This window comes from Amaranthus tricolor, chromosome 14, assembly GCF_026212465.1.
Source record: "Amaranthus tricolor cultivar Red isolate AtriRed21 chromosome 14, ASM2621246v1, whole genome shotgun sequence".
In the NCBI taxonomy this organism is placed as follows: domain Eukaryota; kingdom Viridiplantae; phylum Streptophyta; class Magnoliopsida; order Caryophyllales; family Amaranthaceae; genus Amaranthus; species Amaranthus tricolor.
Window position 1 is genome coordinate 5,856,405 of NC_080060.1, and position 19,701 is coordinate 5,876,105.

Below are 19,701 nucleotides of genomic sequence, written 5' to 3' on the forward strand. Positions count from 1 at the left end.
TGCTCTTTTATTAATTGCTCTTTTTTTTCGCATATGTCAAAAAAATTCTACGTGTTATTTTATTTGTTTGATCATTCAGTATTCTTCATTGGACTGGTGTTTTTATTTTGAATTTGTTTGCCAATGATGTTCAATTTATTTTGCCATTTTACTATTAAAATTTGATTAATAAATTAAATCAAATTATTATAAACTTAATAAATAGTTAAAATCATTTAAAATGACAAAACTACTTTTGTCGAACAATATTATTTTAGGTAGCAAGTTACACAACTAATGCTATAATGCTATTCAGCTAGGAATGACATGCGAATAGAATTTTATTAGTTTCGCACTTCATACACCCTAGTTGGGGAGGATATAAATATAAATTTGGTAGTTTGTGACTAGTGGGTAGGTATGGCATATGGATATAAAAAGTCTTCGACACGATAATGGGTAAGCGATAGATATGAGATATTACCCACCTCGCCTCATACCCACTTGACCCGCCCCGTTCTATACACGCACATCTTATCTCCACAATATGTTGCTTTACAATTGACATTCCATTACCCAATGCGTAACACCTCGATTCCATCAGATTGACGGTGACTATCCACAGAGGCTGTAGACTAGACCACAGACCAACATAAGTCTTTTTCAACGTACTTTGGCTTCACTCGTGTGCTCCCGAGAAAACTTCATGGGAAGTCACCTATCCCAAAATTGTTCCCAATCAAGCAGCTTAACTGCAGAATTTTTAGCAAATGAGCCCCCTTGAAAAAAAAAATTATTCATATAAATAGTCTATCGATCCTAGAACTAAATGAGAATTTATAATTTAGGCCCAAATATTTTATGGTTTTTACTAATTAAACCAACTTACTAAGTGTAACTGATTTTCACTCATTTTTATTAATTGTAACTGATTTTCACTAATACTAATTGCAACTAATTTTTAGTTATAAATAATTACTGAATTTAGAAAATAAAACTAATTTTCAATGATTTTTACCAATTATAACCAATTTATACTAGTTAAAATTAATTTTTACCGAATAAAATTAATTTTTATTGATTAAATTATACTCCTAAGATAATTAAAACGTGCTAAAGTCAATTCATGAAAATACTATATATAATTAGTGTGTCCAACCAAAAAAAAGTAGACAACTAATTGAATTGGGAAGTTTCCCCTTGTTTGTCGGCTTCCTGCTCGTCACTCCATCACTCTACTCCTTTCTTCGTTCTATAAAACCATCATAACAAACAATGAATTTTTCAAGCTATCTTCCAATCCGATTAAATCAATTGTTTGTAGTCTAGTAATTACTTCTACTAATTTATATTTTTCCCAGAATCAAAGTATTTTCCTGATTTGGTAAATGATTTTTCACAATCATTTTATTGGTTGTATAATTGTGCTTGTGCATTTTACAAGTGCGGTGGAATTTCAGTCATTTCTTGAGCTCCAGCAATCTGTAAATGGCTCATCAACACATAAAAGACTCGCAGGAGAAGGAGAGTATGTTCTTCATGTTACTGCATATGGTGCTGTTGGTGATGGCGTTCGCGATGACACCGAGGTAACATTATTCGTATATGTAAATTTTTATTATTTAACTTTTTATTATACACTTTTAAAGATATCTGATAAAAGTATGAAAGAATATATTGAATAGCTTGAAAATTAAGAGTGTAGGTATTTTTTATATTTTATTTGTGTGTTAATTTCTTTTAGTTAATTTGTCACATGATTTCACCTTGGCCCACTTGTGTGGACATGGAATACCCGTGGGCTCAGGTTCACAAATCCACGGGTCAAGAGCATTAACTTGCATATACATGAGATTTGCAGTAGAAAGAGTTATATTGTTAAAATTTACATTGAAATCAATTATAAATATCTATATTTGTTTTTGATTAAAAATTATAAAGAGTTATATTGTTAAAATTTACATTGAAATCAATCTAACAAAATCATAATTGTGCCTATGTTTTAATTTATAGATTTGATTGGTAAATAATGCAAAAAAATAAAAATAAAAAAATGGGATATTTGATCAGATCAGGGAATAAGTAATGAAACTATTTTTTGAAGGCTCAAGGTTATAAGATGAAATTGTATATTAACTTGTTTTGTAAGTAATGAATATGTGGAGAAGGGAGAGGAAAATAGAGAGATTAGGAAAATTACTTTATAAAATAATCGTATGTGGTTGTTGATATTATGTACTGATAATGAGAATGAGTTTTACTTTTAATTTTTATAAAATATGTTATATTTTTTCTATAGACGTGGAACTCCCACCCTCAAAAATGTGTTTTTGTTCATAATTTTTTATTTCTACTAATAACATCTCTTAATCAGTTAATGACGTGAATTAAATTTGCGGAAAAAAGAATGATTAAAGTAGAACAAGTATGATCATGAACCTTGTCAAGTAGTTTTTCTCGCTATTACATTAAAATTTTATTGAAATTTCCATCATTTAATACCAACAAACAAAAAGACTGCTAGAAAAATATAGTTTGTGTAAAGGGCGAAAATGATTAGCGAATAGTACAATATAGTGTACAAGAGATCTAATATGTTGATTTCTAGATATGTTATGCAATTAATAATTATGTTAATGAGCTTCTTTCACTTATACTTGGACAATTGTACTTTTATGTTTCACTCAATTTGCTGCAATTTTCATTTTAGTCTGTTCTAATGAATTTATCCCATTTTTGTTTTTGGATATGCTTTTACCACTTTTACCCTCTATATTCTCTCTTATTTCTAAATTCCCACCACTTTAACCCACTATAGTCAATTTCTTAGTCTCCGTACCAGAAGCCAACGGGGCTGAATGGCCGAGAACGCGGGACAAAGGAGTAGTTAGTATGTGTAATATACAATGTTGATTCCCTTTGGATTTGTGAACACATAAACTTTGGGCTACTTATTTTAGATGTATTTTGAATTTGTAGAGAAAGTAGCTAACTCTTGGATGAGTAATGTTTGTCTATTTTATGTATCATTCAGCCCTTGGCCAGTTAAATTATTTAGTCGGTTGGTTATATGAATTGCCAGGCGTTTAAAAATGCTTGGAAAATGGCATGTTCGATATCTTGGCGATCGACCATCATTATTCCGGAGGGATCTACTTACTTGGTTCATCCGATGGATTTTGCTGGGTGTCATGCTGCAGTAACGCTACGGGTATCGTATGCCATGAAGTTTTCTGTTTTGTTTTGTCTTTCAAGACATCTATTAGCTTTGTGCAGCTTTTCTTCAACTTGATGGTTACTACTTTTCACTCGTTTTGTTAGGATGATTTATCGCACATCGATGAATTAAAGCTGGTGTGTACACTCTATAAGTCATTGGAGCTTTTCCTCCCATTGCCATACCTTGGGTTATGGAGTGTGTAAACCTCGTATTTTTCCGTTAATATGCTGATATTCACAATAAGTCCAGCTAAATTTAACATGGTCTCAGAGTTGATGGTTCGATCAAAAATTAAAATGGTAGATCAAAGAATGGCGTTCCTACCCTAATTGTTTACTTTTACATGTGAACTTGACGGGGAATTACATGTAAGGGGGATGTTGGGATAATTTATCCATATTGATGAACTTAAGATGGTGTGCATACTTATAAGTCACTAGAACCCTTCCTCCCATTGGCATATGGTTTTGGGATGGTATCTTCTTGGCTTATGAAATGTGTGTACCTTGTGTTTTCCCGTTAATATGTTGGCATTCACAATAAGTCCAACCAAATTTAACACGTTTGAACCTGTGTCTTTAGGCAGATTCTCGGTGCAATTATTGCTCCTAAAGATCCTCAAGTATGGCGTGGTTTGAACCCCCGTAAATGGTTATACTTTCATGGTGTAAAGCACCTAACTCTGGAAGGTGAAGGCACAATCAATGGTATGGGCCAGGGATGGTGGTCTTTATCCTGCAAGACTAATTCAACAATTGTATGTTACTCTAATTCCTTTGGTTATCTAAAATCTTTTTGATTCATCGTTTTCTTATTCTCTTTTCTGTGTTGCTTTGTGCAGCCTTGCCATCATGCTCCTACGGTTAGTTCTACTACTTGCTCAGTCGCTCTAGCCATAAGTTTTCATAAAAGGTGTTCATTCGGGTCATCGGGTTGATTTCAGGTTAGGTGTTTCCAATTGGTTTAAAATCGGGTTTTGTGTGTCCATATTGTTTTTTCATAATTGTAAATCATTTTTGATGTTGGGTCGGGTAAATTTCAAATCATCGGGTCTGTTTTGAACACCTCTAAATTTTCATTACTTTTCGATCCAATAAATTGATAGCTTTGATTGCCTGGGCCATCATGCTGCAGGCGATCACATTTCACAGGTGCAAAAACTTGAATGTTAGAGACATCAGTATTGTGGACAGTCAACAGGCACACATGTCCTTTACCAATTGCCGCGACATTGTGGTTACTAATGTGACAGTAACTGCACCGGCTGAAAGCCCTAATACTGATGGAATCCACATAAGCGCCTCTACCGATGTTCGAATCATGGACAGTAGAATTAGAACTGGTTAGTAACTTTCCATCTTGTCTTTGTTATGTACCACTTAAATGCTAGTATGGCTAGAAGAATAACATATGGTTCTTAGCTGAAAAACAAGTATTTAAAGTCTGGTTTCTGTATATACCGACATACTCGAAAAACAAGTATTGACAGTTCCATTGCTATAGACATATTATATTTGTTCACCTGATTCATTGAGTATTTCTGGTTACATTATACCGAAAAGATTCAGAAAGTATGATGCAGGAGATGATTGTATTTCTATAGTGAGCAATTCCTCAAGAGTAGTAATCACAGAGATCGAATGTGGTCCAGGCCATGGCATAAGGTTTTAAACCTACCTGTTTGTTATACATTTTTCTGATATATATTTTATCTACCTTGTGAACTTGGCTGATTATCTGAATTTCCACCAGTATTGGAAGCTTGGGAAGATGGAATGAATGGTCTAAGGTGAAAGATATAACGGTAGATGGGGTGTACTTGTCGAACACACAAAATGGTGTAAGAATAAAAACCTGGCAGGTAACGATCTTTGACACATACTCTCTTTGTACCTATGAAATTGACACACTAGGAGAAGGGCATGTTTTAAATTTGTAGTTGGAGAATAAAACAAAAAGTGGCTAGAAAGATTATGTGGATGAGATGAAAAGACAGAACGAGTTTGTGGATAAGATAAAAGCGAAATGTAGAACCACTACTAAAAATAGAAATGGTTCAAAATCGAGGGACAAATCGAAATGGAATGCGTGTCAAACTCATGGGGACGGAGGGAGTAGTTTATAGCTTTTAGGCAACAAGGTGTCAAGGATAATGTGCGGATGGAAAATGTCTCTAATCCGGTAATATTTGTGACAGGGAGGCGCTGGGATGGTGTCGAGGGTAAAATTCAAGAATGTGTGGATGGAAAATGTCTCTAATCCGATCATAGTTGATCAGTATTATTGTGATTCTTCAAAGCCTTGTGAAAATCAGGTATGACATCTTTGTGTAATTCAAGTCGAGCAAATAACCATTGGTCTGCTCTTTGGCAATGTTGTGTTTGTACTAGTATGTTGTATTCGGAATGGACTAACAAAAGAGATGTGCACGGAGCCTATTTACTCTTATTTCTCCCGAAGTAACGAGATTTGGGGGGAAAAGAAGCTCACTTTTTTGCCTCCCCTTATCTTTCGTTTTTGCTCTTGAATTCCCTTCCACCATCACTACCTTTCAACCTATGTTACTTAGACTCGGATACTGATGTTGGATACTGGTACGTGTCCAAGTGTCAGATACGTCTAAATCTTTAATTTTACGCCTAAAAAGAAGTGTTTAAGTGTCATGTCAATGTCCGAGGATCAAGGATCGGACACGGGTACGTGAAACAAAATGAAGAGTCCGAGTAACATAGCTTTCACTGTACTCTCGAGTCTCGACCTTACATTTGGTTGTTCTCTTACACGCAGACATCAGCAGTACACATAGAGAAAATATCGTTCATGGGCATCAGGGGAACGTCAGCCTCAAAGGAAGCTATAAAATTTTCCTGCAGTGATACCAGTCCTTGCCAAGGGCTATATTTAGAGGACATCCAGCTGATATTTTACACAGGGACAGGAGTAACCACATCATTCTGTTGGAATGCGCTGGGTTCAAGCTCGGGCCTTGTATATCCCCCCTCTTGTTTTCCCGACAACCAAAGTGTGGTTCACCGAAAACCTTCATACACGTCTCATATTTTCAGTTTACTCTGGAAAAGGAAATTCATTGCTTACGTCAAGGACATACTCCTATAAATATAGCTTTGGAGTTGGGATGAGATAATTTGTTATCTTGATTTGAAAAGGACTCTGAGTTAACGTACATATCTTGTAAAAGTAGAATATTTATGTATAAGCACGACGTCAAGGACATACTCCTATACGTATGCTGATCGTTTTCGATCTCCAAAGGATAAGAGCTCCAAAGCGATTTTCACCTGCCGAATATGTTTAGTATTCCAAGGATATTGCTTTCACGAAACCTCGAGTAAAGTTCACCCTTGGCCAACAGTCTTCCAAGACGGAACTTAATGTGCCACAAGCTTTGTACATCGACTGCAAGGGGTGAATTGATGTTTTTGATAGTCCTGAACGTGATGACATTCTTGTTGACATAAGGGTGCCATCGAAATGGTCACACTCGTGTTACGGAATGCATACCACCTGATATCTTCAACTTGTAGCATGCATGTCTTATAGGCTTACCATTCCGATCCATTCAAGTGACTTCCATATCTGGCTATCGCTCCATAACTTGTTCCTTATTTTGATGGGACCGATGATTCATAGTGTTTTGGTTTCGAATTATAATGGACTATGTTAAGATGATTCATTGAATCATGTACACTTCGTAGAGTTACAATCTTGCTGATGTTTGATGTCAAAATCTTTCGAAAAAAACCTTTTTGTTATCACTAACAAAAGTAAGGATGCGTACATACAACCTCCAAATCCCACCTTAGGTGTGAGCCTCTTAATGACATTGAGGTTTGAAGATTTCACAATATAAGATAGACTTTAACCTTAAGATCGAGTCTAAGAGTTAAGTTTGTCGTAAGTCTAAATAGGTTCGAGACCCATTGGTGCATGACTTATGACCATACTTGAATAGAGATGGCCTCTTTGAGAGGAAAATTTGAAAACAATAAGACAAAAAATCAGAAAAAGAATAAAATCATACAACTTTCAACTTATTTCTAAAATTAAGCTTGAAAATCTCAAACCTGTGGTTTGGGTCTGTTTGCAGTTACTAACTGCGAACAGGTCAAAATAAGTCAAACAGTTGTTTGCAGTTAGTAAATGCGAACAGCCCTTTGACTTATTTTGACCTGTTCGCAGTTAACAGATAGCTCCACAAATACACAGTAGCTCCTTTCCTTCTCATTTTCTAATTTCTCAAAACCCTAGCTGTTCGTAATTAGTAACTAAGAACAGGTCAAAAAAAAAGTCAAAGCTGTTCCCAGTTACTAAGAGGGAACAACTAGTTTATTTGTTTTTTTTTTTTTGACCACTAACTGTGAACAGCCCCAAACCACAGGTTTGAGAATTGCACGCCTACTTTTGGATATAAATTGAAAGTTGAATTATTTTGTTCCTTTTTTTGATTTTTTGTCTTAATGTTTTCAAATTTTCCTTTGAGAGACTATCTCTAATTGGATCGACCCATTATATATTTTTTAAAATATTATAAGTAAGTATTAAGAATAGTGTAAGTAGACATTTAACATATTGAAAGTAGGCATTAAGAATACAGTAAATAAACATTAAAGATAATGTAAGTAGGTATTAAGAATGCAGTAAGTAGGTATTAGTCTTTAATAGGCTAGGCTTGAGATACGTCTCTCAAAGAGACGGTCTCTCAAGAGAGTAATTGTATTTGAATTTGAATATCATATGATTGATGGAAAATTTTTCTAAAACCGAAATTATAATAACACAAAATATGATTTCATCTTTTAGTTCCGATTTTGTAAAAATCGAACAAAAGTTTTTGAAAACTATCTTGCCTAATCAATTTTGATTTTTTCTTTTTCTTTAAATAAAAAAGAAAACCCAAACGATAACGACACTTTCATGAAATTGTCAAATTTTCTCGTATTTTAAAAACCTAATTCTGAAATAGTAATTTAACAAAAAGTTCATAATTCATATATAAATTTATCTTATTTGGTTAGTATAAATCAGTGTATGTTCAACATTGAACCAAATGTAAAATGCTTATGCAGTTATGATCTTTTGTTTTATTATTACTTTTATTTCATTGTGTGTATTAAAAATTGTTAAAGTAAAATCCATATATATAAGTTTGAATATTGATTTGTTGATTCTCATTTTTTATTCAATTGCATGTATTATAAATTGTTGATTAATTTGTTGATTATTATATCATTTTCTGTTGATTTTCAGTAATTCCAGCTTCCCTATTAACTTGGATGACATAATTCGTTTACACCTGAGTCCCATCTGCTAAGAAAAAGGACGAATAACAACAAATAAATTAGGTCCCATCATTGTGATTATTATTTTGTTGTAATAACAATTAGTCCACAAAACATCCAATATTCTTAAGTACCAATTAGTCCACAAAATATACATTAAAATCAAAAACTAAAAACTTTTCCCTTCTAAAGATTCATATTTCACTATTATTGTCCCATTTGATTTTTAAATACTATTCATCAATCACTTCCGATCTATAAATTAAATCATAATCAATGACATCTTATTTGATTTCTCTCAAAGTAAATTTTATGATGACAATAATAGTGAATTAAAAAGACTATAATTTCTTAGCCTTATAATAGCTAAAAGAGAGAAGATTGCTCAATGTAAAGAGACTTCACCTTGCTCCACATACTATCAAATTATATGTATGCAAAAAGGATTAGAATCAAGCCGATAGGAGAACACAAAGTCTAAAAAACAGTGATCAAGTCGACAATGACCCATGAATGCAGACACGTTGAATGCATCGGGAAGCACTGATCGTGACAATGGCGATCACGAAGAGGAGTGAGGATATCATGACCCAACACATAGTCTACCAACATAAATACATGAATGAACAAACTCTAAACTTGTTCACAATAGTTCTTCAAAATTTCATGGGCCATGGAAATATTTTTTCGGACAATTCCAATTTTGGTGCAGAAATCATAGTCAATGCAATCTTATAGTAGTTTATACAGAAATATAACACTGAATGGAAGATAAGACTTGCAGAAACATAGTTCTGTAATTTGAGTGAAATTCTACTCAATTTTAAAGAGTTATAAACATTGCACTATGCACTGAATGAGAGACATCAGCGCAGGAACATCGATCGGTTTCAGTACATCATTATCAATTTAGTAGTAGCAAAAACCGAAACTATTCTGTATCATGTAACTGCTTGACAGCTTAAATAAACTGCTCATGCAAGCAAAATCACATGAACCGTCATCAAAACAACACACTATTTGTGCCACGGAATCAAGCAACTTACTCAAGTTGGCAGAGTAATCACACACCCGAATTTGCTATGGACTCTATCAAAAGCTGGTATCCTTCTGGTACAGCTGTCTCAGAGCGTACACAAGCAGCTAATGCCGGGATATCAGCATTCACATCCAGAAACCTGGCTAGTGTGAGTAGCAGATGGAAATCAGAAATTCTCTTCACAAACGGTTGAGACTTTGTTCGCTCAAGATGGGTCTTCAATGCCTTTGTTGTAACCGGAAAATTCCTGTTCTCGATAGGGAATGTTGATGAAAGTGGGCCCTGTATAGCAGAGGAAAGAAACCCATGAGCAACATGAAGTGCCAAGAAAGAAAGAGCAAAGGTCTCACCATGTTTAATGAAACTCCAAAACAACATGCATAAAACATAAATTGTCAAAAGATTTCACTAGCATGTCTGGTAAGCAAAGGGTATCTATCATCAAGCTTCTTTATGTGATTTTCTCAGAGTAATGTCGAGCTATAAAATAGATTTGAGAATGTCATGATAAACATGTCTTGGAATTGAATAGCAATAAAATAGAACTTGTGTCTCGGCTCTCACACAGAGATAATTGAGTTTTTACTTTTGCAATGCTCATTGATTTTCATCTCTGACTAATTTTCATTCTATCTTCTGATTTTTATTGTAGGAATTATATTGATTTGTTAAAAATATATCTGGCTAATTTTTAAGTTTCCGGTTTGGAATTTGTTTGTAATTTTGGTTAGGCAATGTCATCCCTTTCTTTGCATGTCTAGTTTTAATCTATTTTCTCATGGAATTTTGATTTAAACTGATGTTCATCTGTCATTTGAGTTTGGCATTTCACCTATAATTACAATTATTATTCGGTTTCGATTAGAATTTGTCTTTTCCTTTGAGGATTCGATTAGATTTGGTAAGGTTTTTCACTAAATATGGTTTGAACTTAACTAACAATGAAAACCGAAAATAATAGGTTCCATCTGATTTTCGTCTAAACTTTCACCCTAAGTTGACAACAGTATGTCAGTATCTTTGTTCCCGAAATCTCAGCCAAATCCACATTTTGAACCATGGTTTCTTACTACCTAGACCACTAGGCACTTCATTATTATATTCAAATTTTGCAATGGTTGACATTAGGTTACAAGGAGACTTCCCTTCAAATAAACCTCACTTAATACCAATACTACAATGACTGGAGAAATATCCGCTATTGTGGTAATTGTTATGGATTGGAGCCTAAGCCACCTCCCACTCCCTCTAAAAAACAAACATGGTTGCCTTTTCCTTTTCTTCGAAGGGTCTACAGTTCGTACTTGGTAGCGTGCAAAGGTAGTATTTTGTGTGTGCGAAGTAGGTAAAACTCATTAACCCTAAGAACCTGCAAATTATGATTTAATGCTTTATTCTTGTGGTTATAGTCACTGAATATTAAGACTAAATGGAAGATTTAGGGCATACTCCCACCGTCCCATGAATTTTGCTCCCACATTTAACTTACCTTTTCATCTCATCCACAAATTTTTCCCACTTTTCCCATAAAGTACCACATTACTCACTTATCTTAATTTTTCCACCATTGCCAATGGGGCAATTTTCACACTACCTCTACTTTTTAGTTGCATTTTTTCTCCCAAAAAGTTCAGGTAAAAGGAGATATGATGCGTTTGAAAAGAACAAAGGAAGTATGTAATAAGATATTTTATTTGTAACCACTTCCAAAAGGTGCTACCCTAAGAAAACCCATTCCAGCAAAGGATAGCGGGACAAAAAATTTTGTGAGAATTGGGGGACAAAAAGCAACGCAATGGCAGAGATCACAACAATGACTTAAAAATGACTTAGGGGAATTGAGTAACATAATGGTATTACCCTTAAAATTCAATTTCTACCCCACATTCAACCCATAGCACAAAATCCTACTAGCACATCTGCCAGATCATAAGAATTGTTATGGACATCCAAACCCCATCTATCGAGCCTGAAAAAGGAGCAAAAGATTTTGTATTAATTTGTGTCATGTCCAAACATCCCAAGTAACATTGTTTTTCTACACTAAACACAATCCATAACTGAAGTTTCTTGCTTACTAGTATTTTAATCGCCAGTTTCAGCCTAACATCAAGAAGTTTGTACAAGCAATTAGGCTGGTCATCTAAGGACAGGCAGACAGCTTATAATCCTACGCCAGAAGAGGCCCTAAAAAGATTGTCCATCTTCTCATTGCACATGCAAGATGCTTTCTCTTAAGATGCCCATAAATTCTAAATATTGAGCTGCAAATCTTCACATCTACTGAAATTATGCGTAAACTACAAGTAATCACACTACAATCTTCATATGCTACCCTCAGAATTAGCTTAATAGCTCCTCAATACTTTTTTATTCTCGAACTCAAGTGATATCTTTTATCACATAGAACTCCAAACTTTCTCATGCAATCAAATCACTAACATTAATAAGATAAGAATATCTTCATGGAACTCATTATTTACTTGCACAATTACCTACAATATATCTTATTAAGCCCTGCAAAAAGTAGGAACCAATCTTGTAACTTAACTCATATCTCTACCTCTTCTGCATTTTTATACCAAAAACTATATCTGAGTTTTACTACTTTAAATGAGATTAATAGAAGGAATTCACCAAAACTATATCATGAGAAAACAATTTACAGTGTGGCACCATCTTTTTAATAGCTCATAATATTGAAAAGGAATTCATCACTCTCTAAGCAGCTCCCCAACCCTAATCATTTTCCTAATCACACATCCATAAATTTCAGTTGTTTGTGGCATTTAATACGCATTTAAAATCCATACGCAAAGTTATATACATATGTTAAGCTCAAAGGAAATGTTTCCGAAAACACTCTGAAATGGTTTTTTACTAGTGATGAATGTGACATCTCCCTTCACTGGGTTCCACACTTAAAAAATACATATCATAAACAAACTTATGAATGTCCAAGCGACTACAGCACGAGGTTATCACCAACTGGATGATGACACTAGTTCCCCACACAATCACATTGGAAAGGTTGCATATCACCTCAAAAAATATGCAATGATACATAATGATACTAAATTAGTAAAACCTCCACTCCAAGCAACAAGAGCATATCAGAAAACACATAAGACATATTTTTCCAAAGCGATAACTTCACTATAAACACAACATATAAAGGAAAAAGATCATAAAGAGTAAGCAAGCAACATCATCTTTCCTAGAATCTTAAGGACAAAAGTGATAGATAAAAAACATAGATAAAAACAAGTGATTATGGATTATTCAAATGTTAATTTTAGCTCACACTAGGATATTATTCATCTCTACAATTCTACCCAATCAGGAGGAAGAACATGGAAGTCAACTGATGATAAATTATAGTTTCTAATATAATATTTATAGGCACTCATACATAAATTTCCCTGTCCGCCAGTCTCTAGAACTTTATCTGTTATCTCACATTTTGGCATTGTTAATATTACAATAACAAGCAACACAAAAACATTGCACTAAGTTTTGAAAATAAAAAAAAAAAAATTAAAAAAAGAGCAAAAATTAGAGGAATATAAAACACACCAATATTAAACCAAAAAAACCCCAAGAATAATGAACAAATAAAAGCCACAACATAAAAGAATAGAAATGAGACCTGGTGATCGAAGATCTTAACCACAACCAAAAAGAAGTCATTGTCAACCTCTTTGACATCCTTTCCACCAACAACTACCTCCTTCTTCATCCGGGACACCTTAGGATCAACAATTTCCCCCTCCTTAATACTTTCCAAATCAAACCAGTTCTCTTTAAAAAGACGGATACACATATCACTCATCTGAAACGCCTCAAAATGCACATCAGCCCCACCATCATCATTGACCTTGAGCTTCACCAATGCAGTCACCCACTCCTTCAACCCACTTTCAGCATGCAACTCAGAAGCTTGGGCCACCTCCAAGTAGGACATTGTGTAACCCTTCTGGTCCTGTCCAACAGCCTGAGTAAAAATAAAACCAACTTTTCGCATACCCAACCCATTTGCAATGGCATCAACAAGTTTCTCCTCCTCGCTATCCCTCATAAGGACCAATCTCTCTTCTTGTCCCATTTGCGGTGGCTCATAGATGAAGTCGACCTCTACCTTCCCCTCCTCAGAAACAGTCCCATACATAAACCCTCCTCTTTTCACAGCAAATGCGAGTGAATCGTTCACATAATGCTGGAATGCATTAGCAGCATCTCTATCAAATGACACAAGCTCGCAATGCGGATTTTCTTGGCGAGTTACACGCATTTGCTTAGCAATCAGGTCGTCCATGGTCATCTTTTTTCCAAAAGATCCAGCAGGAGTAATACTAGGTCTACGGGCAGGTAAAACAATTTCACGTTCTCCATCATATGATAGGAAGATGAGGGAGCCATGGCCTATTTTCAGGGAAGAGATTGGAATTGAGGGATTAGCCATGTCCAAAAATTGAGATCGTTCAGCTGGGCTCTTAGCTAACAAGAGGTTTTGCTGAAGAGAGAGGGTTTGATTAGATATAGGGACCCGAAGTTGTGACTCAATTAGGGTCTTCAATTCACCAATTGTTATGTTAGGATTATCAATTGAAACTCTCTCAACACCATCACGACTACGAACTCTGATCACCACCATTTTGCTTGATTAATGAACAGCCTGAAAAAAGGGGGGGAAAGATGAGTAGGATGAAAGAAGGGGTTTGATTCTTCTTTAAATCACCTAAAATGAGCACAGTATTGATGATCAGAAGAATATAATGCAGAATGAAAATGCTTGAATTTCCATTCATAATAAGGCGACTTCTTAGTCAAATTCATCAGGCACATAACTTTCTATCAAATAATGCGAATCAATTGATAAAATCATCCAAATTTCACAGAAACAGCGATAAAAATTAACAGCATATACTAGTTAAACTTTACATAAACAAAGCCATCGATTCAACCAAATTCAAATCAAAAACTACAACAAACAGTAAGAGTACAATTCTAAACTAGAACCCCTTCAAAATTCTCAAACCACAAAATTTCCCAATTAAAAAAACTCAAAATCTATTTATTGAAATAAACACAGATCAATTATTACGTATCAATGATCGGATTCCGTTTTTCACTATTCCACCAGTGTACTATTTTCGTATTTGATCATCTACAGCATTTTTATGTAGTTTTTAACCTCATAAAACCAATATCACAAGCAAATTAACAAGAACCTTCAATGATGTAATTTGATTAAACCCTAACTACGCGAAGAATATAGGGAATTACCGCACACTGAATTTCAATCTGTAATAGTTCAATCTCAAAAAGTTTCCCTTCACAGGCCGGAATCGGGGAATCGGAAAGATGCTTATGAATTTTTCTCTCGTAAGTTTAGAATTGAGTTTGTTTAAGGAAACCAGTTTTTGAAGCAACCCACTGCTAATTTTTTTTCTTTTGTTTTTGAAAATGACCTACATTACAAGTAAATGAATTTTTTTTTCTTAGTTTTTTTTTTGGTTAATGTGTTAGAAAAAAAATATAGGAAAGTGAAATCTTATTTAAATTGTCTAATGTAATACTCGCATAATATTAAGTTTTTATAATTTGTAGATGTGCATAGTTCAATATATAAATAATCAAAATAACACATTAGATTGCGTAAAGAGTCAAATTTGCAAATATAATGGAACGGAGGAAGTAATATTTCGGTTATGTTCTTTTTTTTTTTCTAATAAATAGTTAACAATAAACAATTATTTTTTGGGAAAAATTACTCAGAATAATTTAACATTTTACATATTTTTCTATAATAATCTCATCTTTTAATTAAACATGAATAATTTCAACTATAAGGGGTACTTGTTAAGAATCCACCAAGAAAACCATTTACCTATACAATAAGTTATTTCGAATACAAAAAATAAAAAAGTAAATACAAAATTAAATTATAAAAAAAAATTTTAAAGAAAAATTTTATAAAAAAATGAAATACAAATAACTGTATGAGACGGTCTCACAAAAAGACGCGCTTAATCCGTAGGTTAAACAACTCATCTAATACATTATACTAGAATATGGACTAATTAATTGTCGTTTCACTGAGAGACAGTCTTTCATAAGAATAACTCAAAGAGAAATCAAGTAAATTTATTTTTTGATTTTATCCTTTAATTATAATACTTTTTATTTTTATTTTATTTTTTTTAGCAATTAACTTGCAATATCAGTTGTCATTTGGGCAACAATATTTTCGAATAAGTGACCCAAAGTAATACCCTAGAAATTCTGACTCTCTATATGGAACCAAAACTGCAAGGGAACGGAGGAAGTGCGGGTGTTACATTAAAAATAAAATATAGAATGAGTAAAGAAAAGAAAAGGAAAAGTGGAATGATTTAATTAAAGGAGTAGAAAAACTTCCAACAAGATCGTGCGTAAATTTCGGCAACATCCATCCTAACATTAGACGTACTAGAAGAAAATAAACGAGTAATAAAACATAATAAAGAAGAGGCATCATCGGCCTTGTAACAAATTTCACGACGGAATGATTAATCGTCGGCTTCTCCAAATCATCATGCAAACATGGATCGTGATTCCCGTGTAAACACTTCGATTTTCAAAAATAACCAACCATCAAAAGTCATTCAAACTAAAACTTTGCAACGAAACTGAATTACATAAAAGGACATATACCTCAAACTCAAAACATAAACAACTCGAATGAAGAGAAACTACATGTAGAATCAATCATAATAAGATTATTACACACTACAAGATTCTCACTCATTCCCCTCGTATGCAATGCAAAGAAGCTTCATCAACTGTAATCTATGATATCCCCACTGCTCAACATAAGATCATACACCAACATAAGCAGGGTCATCAAAGACGATCCATCTACAATGAAAACAAATATATGTCAGTAACTAACAACATGTTATCTATATAACTAACAATCAATATGAACATAACAATATCAAGATAAAGGAGACATTTCAATATGTAAGTATCAACTCTAACTACTCATTTCAATGTACTTCTTAATGCCTTCACTATCTTTCTTCTCTTCTTTGATTTTGTATATTCTCTTATGTGACAAGAGGTCACCATATTAGGGTTTGCAAGACCTACATGGCAACACCTCAGCCAAGGGTGGTGACGGCCATTTCGAAACCCAATGGCAATGCATGATCATACCCCCGTACAACGACTATATACAGATGGTCCATGCCTCCGGAGACTAAACCATCTGGGTACCAATCTAGTGGAATCACAATAAACAACCATCTTTATATCTCGTCAATAAGGGACTCATTTCCATTGCAGCTAACCAATTTCATTGCTCTATCAATAAGGGACTCATTCTCATTCATAAAACATAAATCACAACTTATCTATAAGGGAATCATTCCCAGTCCAACATTTCATACTTGCGACATTAAAACTCATTCTCTACCAATTCTACATACTAGCGCACATTTGAAATAACTTAATATGTTTCATAGCAAATCATAGTCAACATAACTCATATAATATTATTACTCAATGAAAATATATTCAAAATACATGCAAGGATTAGCTAGTGCATGTACGTACCTAAAACTGCTAGCACTCTACAAAAGTCAAAACAATCACCAATACAAGGCTTTATAACCTCTTATGAAGTGAGCACCTACCATATTTATATTAGATCTAATAAGTCTACCAATCTCATTAAGAGCTTTTTTAATACTATGAAAATTAACCTTTAAATCATTCACAACTCTTAACACATATTTAGCACATTCATGCACTCATCAAGCATACTAAAGCTCACTTCTAAATTAGTGTATAGTTCACATTACTTATTAATATTATATATATCTTAAGGATATAAATAGAATTAAGAATCATAACAATACTTAAAATTTCAATAACGACAACAAGCCAACCAAAGATTATCTACAACAACTCTAATCAACTTCAACATCATAATTTGCTACTAATAATGCTTCTAAAACATTATTTGCTCAAATGAAGCAACATCCAACATTAATTCAACAACTCATTCAACAAAATAAGACAACATTTTAACATAAGGAAAATAAAAAGAAGAAGAATGACTAACAAAGCTTTACTATCCATAAAATACCACCAACACATCAAAAGCATTACATACTATTATTATTTTCAATGAATAATATAATTTCAACTTCATCCTTGTTTAATTTACCGTTACTAAATTTACCCATAACAAATTTTAATTAATCCATATTCAATTTATCATTACTACTCTTATCCTTTAACAAATTTGATATCAATATTGCCCAACAACTACTAAAAATTCATCCAACAACACTTACAACAATAAAGACCAAATCTAAACTTCAATAACATCATCAACAAAGTTTTGTTGATTATGTACTTTAACACTATTGAAACAAATCTTGGATACAATCTTTAATTCTTATTTTCAATCCCAATCCAAACCCTAACTAATTCATGTTCTATTCACACTTCTAATACTTACCCATACTAATTTTTATCAAGATTCAATTATTATAACATAAATTAACATCATGATTCAAACATTTTATGAAATTAGAATACTAAATTTTAAAGAATAGGAGGAACTCACAAAAACAGGGGGAAAAGAAGGAGGCACGCGCCAGGGGCTGCTGTGGCCTGCTACTGGCGGCTGGTGGCGGCGAAGTTGTGGCGAAAGGTTGCTGTGGTGCCTGGTTGCGGTTTGGCGGCTATTAGCCGGTTGTGGTGGCTGAATTTGTTTTTGTGAGAGAGGGAGACGAAGAGAGCCAAGAAGAAGAGAAAAAATGAGAGGGAAATGTGGGTATGCACTTTTTTTTGTTAGTTCTAATTATATTTTAGTTGGGTATTTTATTTATTTATAAGATTCAATAAAAATTAACCCTAGTCTATACCAAAGTTTATTTTAAATAATAAGAAATGACCACTTAAAAAAAGTGTATATAATTGTTATTAAAAGTATATTTATAATAATTAATACAAACATTTGATAACCAATATTTTTTAAAAAATCGTTTTCAGATATAGTTTAATTTATTTTAGTGACGTCAAATAATTACGAGGTGTTACACCCTAAAATTGGGACTATTTATGATATAAAAAGTTGAGATTGTTGTAAGAAATCAATTAAATGTTGGATTATTCGAAGTAATCTTTTTTTAATTTTTAGCAAATATCTTTATAATAATTGCTTATCGACTAATATTTTTAGTTTATCAAACAAGCTAACAGCTTTAACCAACAATTATAGCTAACAATCATTTGAGAAACATATACCCTAAACTAAATGGTAGAATTTATTTCAACAATCATCAATTCATATTAAATAAGTATTCATTTATCTAGAAATGTTTATTATTATTATAATTTATGGAGTATCATTTTTTAAAACTGATCATATATTCATTAGTAAGGCGAGAACAAAATAATATTTTTCAATATTAAATCTAATAAATTATTATGTAATTAATAATGATATTGGGATAATGGAACAAAATGTTATTGCTTAATTAAATTATATAAACATAGTAAGTTTCATTTATTTATTATGAAGGCTAATATAACACATGTTTAGGTTACCTTTATATTTAACTATTTTAACCTATCTCAACCAAGCCGAAACTAAATAAGCAATCTTACAACTTGGGTTACATCCTTTTATGAAAACTACTAAAAGCATAGTTCTAAAATATCAAACGTTAATGACTTGAAATAAAAATGAAGACTTTTATAATATCAACATTGAAAGTTGAGGTGTTCATGGATGCGTATGGATGGTATGGATGGGTATAGACGGATAGCATACCAAACATTATTTAATTCGAATTTTTAAAAGTCTATCGGTTATTACATATCTTTTTTGTCATTACCCACCCTCTCTTACTTAGCAGGCGAGACCCACTATAAATAGACATGAGTCATGACTGATATAAAAAATTTAAAAATACAATCTTAATAATAATACAACGAATAATGTCTTTCCTCAAGCTCGAGTGATAGTAACAATGAACGATTGTTAAGGTGGCTTTGCTACCTCTTATTAATTACCTACTAATAGTAACTGCAAACTTTGCTACCTCTTATTAATTACCTACTAATAGTAACTGCAAACGCTTATTTTGAGAAATATTTTGTTT

At 33.2% G+C, this 19,701-nt stretch overlaps 2 protein-coding genes across 6 annotated transcripts; one reads left to right on the forward strand and one right to left on the reverse strand.

The window, feature by feature from the left end:
- The first annotated feature begins 1,170 nt into the window (after nt 1–1,170).
- On the forward strand, nt 1,171–6,916 carry LOC130799990 (probable polygalacturonase At1g80170). Of its 4 annotated transcripts, none has more exons than XM_057663306.1 (9): nt 1,171–1,568; nt 3,062–3,190; nt 3,786–3,956; nt 4,041–4,061; nt 4,334–4,541; nt 4,782–4,863; nt 4,952–5,060; nt 5,397–5,513; nt 5,987–6,916. In XM_057663306.1, the coding sequence occupies exons 1-9, from the start codon at nt 1,368–1,370 to the stop codon at nt 6,314–6,316; spliced, it is 1,368 nt and encodes a 455-aa protein (XP_057519289.1). In that variant the 5' UTR covers nt 1,171–1,367; the 3' UTR covers nt 6,317–6,916. The 4 variants fall into 4 exon arrangements, with proteins under 4 accessions (XP_057519289.1, XP_057519290.1, XP_057519292.1 ...); XM_057663307.1 differs by having other exon boundaries at nt 4,803–4,863; XM_057663309.1 differs by lacking the exon at nt 3,062–3,190 and having other exon boundaries at nt 3,782–3,956.
- Nucleotides 6,917–9,291: 2,375 nt separating this feature from the next.
- Nucleotides 9,292–18,384, reverse strand: LOC130799992 (NPL4-like protein 2). 2 transcript variants are annotated; one of them, XM_057663311.1, is made up of 4 exons: nt 18,159–18,384; nt 16,325–16,438; nt 13,188–14,213; nt 9,292–9,820 (listed from the first exon to the last, which is right to left on the reverse strand). In XM_057663311.1, the coding sequence occupies exons 3-4, from the start codon at nt 14,190–14,192 to the stop codon at nt 9,563–9,565; spliced, it is 1,263 nt and encodes a 420-aa protein (XP_057519294.1). In that variant the 5' UTR covers nt 14,193–14,213; nt 16,325–16,438; nt 18,159–18,384; the 3' UTR covers nt 9,292–9,562. The 2 variants fall into 2 exon arrangements, with proteins under 2 accessions (XP_057519294.1, XP_057519293.1); XM_057663310.1 differs by lacking the exons at nt 16,325–16,438; nt 18,159–18,384 and adding an exon at nt 14,825–15,005.
- Nucleotides 18,385–19,701: the final 1,317 nt, after the last annotated feature.